This window comes from Palaemon carinicauda, chromosome 26, assembly GCF_036898095.1.
Source record: "Palaemon carinicauda isolate YSFRI2023 chromosome 26, ASM3689809v2, whole genome shotgun sequence".
NCBI lineage: Eukaryota > Metazoa > Arthropoda > Malacostraca > Decapoda > Palaemonidae > Palaemon > Palaemon carinicauda.
In genome coordinates, this window is record NC_090750.1 from 79615163 (window position 1) to 79624058 (window position 8896).

The 8896-nt window shown below is 39.5% G+C and overlaps 1 protein-coding gene across 1 annotated transcript; it reads left to right on the top strand.

Annotated features, from left to right (window-relative positions):
• Window positions 1-7093: 7093 nt before the first annotated feature.
• On the top strand, window positions 7094-7846 carry LOC137620028 (uncharacterized). Its single transcript, XM_068350306.1, has one exon. The coding sequence runs from the start codon at window positions 7094-7096 to the stop codon at window positions 7844-7846; it is 753 nt and encodes a 250-aa protein (XP_068206407.1).
• The last annotated feature ends 1050 nt before the right edge of the window (window positions 7847-8896 follow it).

Consider the following 8896-nt stretch of genomic DNA (forward strand, 5'->3'; position numbering starts at 1 on the left):
GTCTATTGCCTTTCTTGGCAATTGGGCATGGGATCTTTACAGAAGCATCCGGCATTGCAGGAAACTCTACAATAACCCCGACTGTGACTGCGATGACTGCCAAGAATACTACAACACGAGAGTTCACCTCTTTAACTTGGTTGGCCTTAAATTCAATGAAGTTGATGACATGACCCTGCCACATCACAACGTCCGTTGCAACTGTAAGAACTGCAAGACTGCATCCTACAAGCTCCTGCACCACTTCCGATCTGCCCCTACCACTCCAGAGGAGTCTGTTCCACCTTCTAAACAAAGGAAGAGCCCTGACACACCCTCACCAGCTCCTGTAGAGCCCCCACCATCGCCCTTATTGACACCAAGGAATGAGCCTCGAGACTCTTCCTTGTCCGTCTCTTCGCCAGTTATACAGCCAGAGCCTGTTGCAACCGTTTCTCCTACCCCAGCAGCTGTCCCCTCCATTGCCATGGAGATTGTTGAGCCCACAGGGGAACATCCAATTGACTGCAACTGCGTTTCCTGTCTACAAAGCCTTCTCCAGGAGGCCACCACCATCGCTGCCAGCCTTCCAGATCCCCAGCCTGAGCCTAGGAGACCTCTCCCAAAGTTTAGGCTAACAAACAGCTCTACATCCTACGCTGCAGTTTCTGCCATTTCTGCAAAGCCTGGCATGCAACTCTCTGCTCGACCGAATCGAAGGGGAGATGTCATCATCATTCCCGAGGATTCGACTACTGCCAGCCACCTACAAGAGGAACCAGACCTGATCCTGCTAGACCCAGCCTTAGTTCGGAGGAAAGCCATCATCTCCCAGATACCCCACTTCAATGCCACTTACCATCGTCACCTCCTGCAACAACGTAGACAAGGCTGACCGCTGCAAAAACAGAGATAACGTCCCAGTCAGAAGGCTCTTAGCCACCTTTATAGGTCCAGTGCCTTCATCCCTGGATCTTGAAGTTTGGGGGACGTTCCCAGTTACCGACTACACCCCTGAGCCACTTCGCTGCTACAACTGTCAACGCTACGGTCACCACAAGGAGGACTGTCAAGGCCCTGCAACCTGTGGTGTCTGCAGCCAACGCCACGACACCGAGATCTGTATTCAGGCCCACAAGAACGGGAAAGAAACTCACCCTAAGTGCCGAAATTGCTCCAGAACTCATCACACCTGGAACAAGCGCTGCCCTGAACGACTGAGGAGGATAGCTGCCATGAAGGGCACTAGTACTCCTAAAACCAACACCCCAGCTTTGATGTCTCAGCCCAAGGACCAGCGAACTCCTCGACAACGAAGACAACGCCAACCTACCACAGTTCCTGCTCCTGCAATTGCAAAGCAATGCAAATCAGCCATCATTCCAGTACCTGCAACCCAACTGCAAGCAGTTTCAACACCTCATCCTGCAACTCCAAATCCTCAACCTACATCCTTGGCTCAACAAATTGAGTCCCTCACCTTGAATGACCTTATACCCATTGCCATCCAGATCCTTGCCAGAGTCCTGTCCTTATCCTCGACTCCCACCGTCCTGCAATTCCTGCAACCATTCATCAACCCAGCTCCAGAGCAGGGATAAGCTTTTTTTGCTTAAACGTTCTCCTTTTCTCTCTGACTGCAAAAAAAAACTTCTCTCCTCTCCCAGTCTCTCCTACTTACTGGGACTTGCTACTATCAAAACTTTTTCTCTAACTAAAAACCTTTCATTTCGTGGACCTAAAAGGTAGTCTCCTTTTCGGGTTACTTTCCATCCCTTTCCATGTCATGTCCAACTCCTCTTTTTATTCCTCATCCTACATCCTTTTTCAATACCATTATTCTCTTTCAAAACCCAACCTCCCTCTTAATAATATCCTTTTTTACTCCTTTGGAGTTCTCCTCTTTACAGATTCATTCTCCTACGGGCTGTCCAACGACAAGAGCCCGTGTCATGCTATATGCAAGGCAATCTATACGAACGAACGAACGAACGAACGACGGTAATGACTTCTTCAAGATCAAAGAATATTGTAAAGCCTTGCCTTAATAAAACGCCCACGACCACATAAATGCTAAGACTTATAATCATACGTAATTTTTCTTTATGCTCATAAATTTTTTATTGGTTTAAACCAAAAATAAATGAATTATAAACAGGAAGCCGCCCTTAAAAAAGGCGTTGCTCATGCAGTACTGGTCAAAATAATTTCATAATATATCTATATTTCAAATCTTTATGTGATTTTTAATTAGAAACCCATCAAAATTTAAATTCTGTTACATAAATCTTATAAATTTTACATTTATCAAAAAGAAATATATTTACACGGGGATTTGAATATTATTTCTATATGGGATAACTAATTGTATAACATTTTTGTCCCTAAAATCGATGGGCTAATTTCCTTCTGTGTAACTTGCTCGGAATGAGAAAGGAGCAGAGGAAGTCCCAAGGGTTTCAAATATTTATACACAAATTAAATAGGTTAATTAGAAAATAAAATCCTATAGACCAAAGCCAAAGATGAAGAAATAAGGAAAAGTGCCACATTAACTATCCACAAAAGTTGAATCGGTAGAAATTCTAAAGTTCAAACTTGCATCAAATATTTTTAAGTCTTTTTATAGTTTATATTTGAAAGAACTGTTTTAATTTTGTAACTGTTCTTAAAATACTTACTTTCAATTATTCATTAATTCTCACACAGTTTATTTGGTTACTCATTTCCTTTCCTCATTGGGCTATTTTTCTCTGTTAGAGCCCATGGGCTTATACCGTCCTATTTTTCCAATTAGGTTTGTAGCTTAGCTTGTAATAATAATAATAATAATAATAATAATAATAATAATAATAATAACAATAATAATAATAAAAGCATCGTACGTAAACAATTAAAATATTTTGTAGTTTACAGCAAGAACATTAGAATTTAAAAGATCTTCGCATTCATAAAATATAACCTCGATTTTTGCTTCCAAAAACATTTCAAAACATCAACATTTGTATCCATAATCTATATTTGATGCTGCTCTGAGTCCAAAGGGTTCGTAAGATATCGTTTAAAAAACAATTGAAAACAAGGAAGTAAAACACTGTAGACCTATACAGTCTTTTCGTTTGGGTTACAAATGAAGTTTCACTAAGTGTTTAATTAGACATACTAAAGCAAAAAACAAGACTATTCACATGGAAAGGATAATATTGAATTGAATTTAAGCCTATTATATTACGACTTCATTATTGTTAAAATAAAGATCATTGAATTGAGATGAACCTAAGTCATGCCAATTCCCTCTTTTCTCTTCGCATACAAGATCCCTTCTTATTATAGGCCTACATAATGTCACCAGCTATAACAAACCCTCTACGAAGCTTTTGACCGACACACGAGTGCTAGCTATTATTCCTTCGAGTAATTTAGATAGGAAGAATAAAAAGGGAAAAGGAAAAGAATAAAGATAATGAAAAGGGGAAAGTCTGGACAACCTGTGATACCCGGAAAAACAAGGAGGAATCTTAGGTCGGATACAATTCTCTTTAGTCTTTCATCCCACAATGAAATATTTTATTTGCAATAATTATTTTCTGTATTCTCTTTAGCCTTACACTATTCCTCCATTCCGGCGAACTTTCTTCAATTTTTCTTTCCAAACTCTTCCCTTCAAAGTAGCAAAATAAGTAATATGAGGTTATAAAGCCTATTTGGTTTACGAGAATCGTACTATGTATTCACAGCTGATAATATTATTATTAGTATTAAAAGACTTCCATTTATAAAACGCAATTTAATCAAGTTGTTTCCAAGAAACTCTATACAAAACATAAACATTTGTATCTATAATCATTTGGTGTTATAATTAGTCCAAAGGGAATAAGAGAAACAGTTTGTTTGGGTGGAGTCACGTACACAGATTAGTGGAGATTGTGATCTTGAGCCCAATAAGGCTTATCTCTCTTAATCCTATAATATTCAAATAACGGAATACACTTCCTCTTAAGGATTCTTAGCAATGAAAACTTCACAAGGAATATAATTTTTGACCTGATGACAGCCTAGGCTCTTTGTACAATCTTGGCCAACAAACTACCGACTTATTTGAAAAAGAAAAAAAATTAACCTTTGAAATTCCCACGTAGTTGTAATAATATTTAGTAATAAGAACATCTAAATTCCTAATTATTACCGTTTATGAAATATAATTTTATGAAATAAGTTAATAAATTTTGCATAAAATAATGAAGTTTGCTGATATGGAAAATATTTTCTGAGGAGTAATAGACGTGATGTCTTTTTCGTCCTGGATAATCTAAAGTAAAGAGGCTCGGGTTTCCGAGAGTCCTGGATCGGGTCAAGCCCTAAGAAATCGACTCCGTTGAGGATCCTTCCTCTTGGGTGTCTTCCGATTCAGGACTACCTCTCGGTTTGGGGTTCCGAGACAGGCAGGATAGAAAGATAGTGTGACGAAGGAGGGAGAAGGGTGTGAACTCAAAGGCAGGTTGGAAACGACTGAGTTATATATTAAGGAACACTCTTCTTTATATACAAAACCTCAAGGCAACAGGACATAACATGCTCGAGAGACAGACAATGTTCAGAGCAAAACAGCAGACATGAATTTTCATGTTCGTTTGAGTGCGAGGGAAGAGCGAAGATACAAGCATATTATATACAAAAGGAATTATGTACAATTGTGTGACACACGGTTGGTACAATAGTATCCTGCTCCTGACGTCCCCCGGTTATCCAGCAAAACAGCAACAGGCTTTCTTTGGTCTGCTGTTGAATTCTCTCTCTCTCTCTCTCTCTCTCTCTCTCTCTCTCTCTCTCTCTCTCTCTCTCTCTCTCTCCATTAACTTTTCCTGTTCCTCTACCTCATTAGCATTTTAAAATTTTTTTGTTTAATGGCTATTACTTTGGCCCTCATTTAGACTTCTCTAAAAAGTAATTATTTAACAACAAAGTACTGGAAAGTAGGTCTTACTGCTAAAAAAGTAATAACTTTTCTTCTGAAAACGGAATAGAAAATTATATTTTTGACATTTCAAAATTAAAAGAATTTCTTAAATATTCTAACACAAAAGCTGGAAGTTTTCATTTGACTTATAAGATGTAGACATAAGTGGCCATGAATGGATAAGGAATCCATTTGGCGATAATATCTTTGCAAGCAGACTGACTTATACATCTGACTGACAGGAACGACTTATCAATAAGTCACGTGACGACAGTTCAGTGAAACGTGTGTTTGACGCAGCCGAACATTTGCATTCATTTTGGCTGCAAGGTGAAGAGCAGTTAGTTCCCCCCCCCCCCACCCCTTGTCATCAAAAGGACAATGGCGTTTTATTACGTTTTCTACGTCATACTTAAGTGAATCAGGGTTTAGTTATCAAAATAACATACCCTTCTCGTTTAGCAATAGTAAATATATATATATATATATATATATATATATATATATATATATATATATATACAGACATATATATACATATACACAGTATATATATATATATATATATATATATATATATATATATATATACACTGAATATATATATATATATATATATACACTGAACGAGAAGGATATTTTATCTTGAGGACTATAGCAGAACTGAACCCTGATTCATATATATATATATATATATATATATATATATATATATATATATATATATATATATATATATATATATATATTTATATATATATATATATATATATATAATAAACTTTGCACCTTTAGACGTTTTTCATAATTAAATAAGCCATGAATCTTAAAAACTAAATGTATGGATTCTCTCTTGTACCTCGAAATCAAGAGATACAATGGGGAATAAAACTATCAAATCTCCCTCTAATAATAAAATCAAGGATAAAAATAAAGGCAAACTTCAGGAAAAAATACAGAGATGCTGTTTGTGACCTGTGTAATTAAGTAATACAAAACATTTTGGGAACTTGAACAGACCGAGAAACAAGACAGGAAATGTTGCAAAATATCAGAAGACGGCCATGAATTTGAAACAAGAAAATAGTTGGAAAATCATAAATGGTGGCTATAACTAATTTCATGATGAAATTGGATAAAAAAAAATCGCAGTTAAATCCTATATCAAAAAAGACGGTAATGACAACTACCGACGACGTTCATCTCTTGGATAATCTTTTGGAGCCAAATCTTCACTGCACCGCCCGTAGAGTTTCGTCTCCAACGTTCAGCGCTTGAACAATCTCTACAAGACTTATCTTCACTGCTCTCCCCGTAGAGTTTCGCCATGTCTATTGCCTTTCTTGGCAATTGAGCATGGGATCTTTACGGAAGCATCCGGCATTGCAGGAAACTCTACAATGACCCCGACTGTGACTGCGATGACTGCCAAGAATACCACAACAAGAGAGTTCACCTCTTTAACTTGGTTGGCCTTAAATCCAATGAAGTTGATGACATGACCCTGCCACATCACAACGTCCATTGCAACTGTAAGTACTGCAAGACTGTATCCTACAAGCTCCTGCACCACTTCCGATCTGCTCCTACCACCACTCCAAAGGAGTCTGTTCTCCCTTCTAAACGAAGGAAGAGCCCTGACAGACCCTCGCCAGCTCCTGTAGAGCCCCCACCATCGCCCTTGTCAACCAAGGAATGAGCCTCGAGACTCTTCCTTGTCTGTCTCTTCGCCAGTTATACAGCCAGAGCCTGTTGCAGCCGTTTCACCTACCCCAGCAGCTGTCCCCTCCATTGCCAGGAAGGTTGTTGAGCCCACAGGGGAACATCCAATTGACTGTAACTGCGTTTCCTGTCTACAAAGCCTTCTCCAGGAGGCCACCACCATCGCTGCTAGCCTTCCAGATCCCCAGCCTGAGCCTAGGAGACCTCTCCCAAAGGTTAGGCTAACTAACAGCTCTACATCCTACGCTGCAGTTGCTGCCATTGCTGCAAAGCCTGGCATGCAACTCTCTGCTCGACCGAATCGAAGGGGAGATGTCATCATCATTCCCAAGGATTCGACTACTGCCAGCCACCTACAAGAGGAACCAGACCTGATCCTGCTAGACCCAGCCTTAGTTCGGAGGAAAGCCATCATCTCCCAGATACCCCACTTCCATGCCACTTATCATCGTCACCTCCTGCAACAACGTAGACAAGGCTGACTGCTGCAAAAATAGAGATAACGTCCCAGTCAGAAGGCTCTTAGCCACCTTTATATATCCAGTGCCTTCATCCCTGGATCTTGGAGTTTGGGGAACGTTCCCAGTTACCGACTACACCCCGGAGCCACTTCGCTGCTACAACTGTCAACACTACGGTCACCACAAGGAGGACTGTCAAGGCCCTGCAACCTGTGGTGTCTGCAGCCAACGCCACGACACCGAGATCTGTATTCAGGCCCACAAGAACGGGAAAGAAACTCACCCTAAGTGCCGAAATTGCTCCAGACCTCATCACACCTGGAACAAGCGCTGCCCTGAACGATTGAGGAGGATAGCTGCCATGAAGGGCACTAGTAATCCTAAAACCAACACCCCAACTTTGATGTCTCAGCCCAAGGACCAGCGGACTCCTCGACAACGAAGACAACGCCAGTCTACCACAGTTCCTGCTCCTGCAATTGCAAAGCAACGCAAATCAACCATCATTGCTGGACCTGCAACCAAACTGCAAGCAGTTTCAACACCTCATCCTGCAACTCCAACTCCTCAACCTACATCCTTGGCTCAACAAATTGAGTCCCTCACCTTGAATGACCTTATACCCATTGCCATCCAGATCCTTGCCAGAGTCCTGTCCTTATCCTCGACTCCCACCGTCCTGCAATTCCTGCAACGATTCATCAACCCAGCTCCAGAGCAGGGATAAGCCTTTTTTGCTTAAACCTTCTCCTTTTCTCTCTGACTGCAAAAAAAAAGAAAAAAAAAAAAAAACTTCTCTCCTCTCCCAGTCTCTCCTACTTACTGGGACTCGCTACTATCAAAACTTTTTCTCTAACTAAAAACCTTTCATTTCGTGGACCTAAAAGGTTGTCTCCTTTTCGGGTTACTTTCCATCCCTTTCCATGTCATGTCCAACTCCTCTTTTTATTCCTCATCCTACATCCTTTTTCAATACCATTATTCTCTTTCAAAACCCAACCTCCCTCTTAATAATATCCTTTTTTACTCCTTTGGAGTTCTCCTCTTTACAGATTCATTCTCTTACGGGCTGTCCAACGACAAGAGCCCGTGTCATGCTATATGCATGGCAATCTATACGATCGAACGAACGAACGAACGAACGAACGACGGTAGTGACTTCTTCAAGATCAAAGAATATCGTGAAGCCTTGCCTTAATAAAACGCCCAAGACCACATAAATGCTAAGACTTATAATCATACGTAATTTTTCTTTATGCTCATAAATTTCTTATTGGTTTAAACCAAAAATAAGTGAATTATAAACAGAAAGCCTTCCTTAAAAAAGGCGTTGCTCATGCAGTACTGGTCAAAATAATTTCATAATATATCTATATTTCAAATCTTTATGTGATTTTTAATTAGAAACCCATCAAAATTTAAATTCGGTTACATAAATCTTATAAATTTTACATTTATCAAAAAGAAATATATTTACACGGGGATTTAAATATTTCTATATGGGATAACTAATTGTATAACATTTTTGTCCCTAAAATCGATGGGCTAATTTCCATCTGTGCAACTTGCACGGAATGAAAAAGGAGCAGAGGAAATCCCAAGGATTTCAAATATTTATACACAAATTAAATAGGTTAATTAAAAAATAAAATCCTATAGACCAAAGCCAAACACGAAGAAATAAGGAAGAGTGCCACATTAACTATCCACAAAAGTTGAATCGGTAGAAAATCTAAAGTTCAAACTTGCAGCAAATGTTTTTAAGTCTTTTTATAGT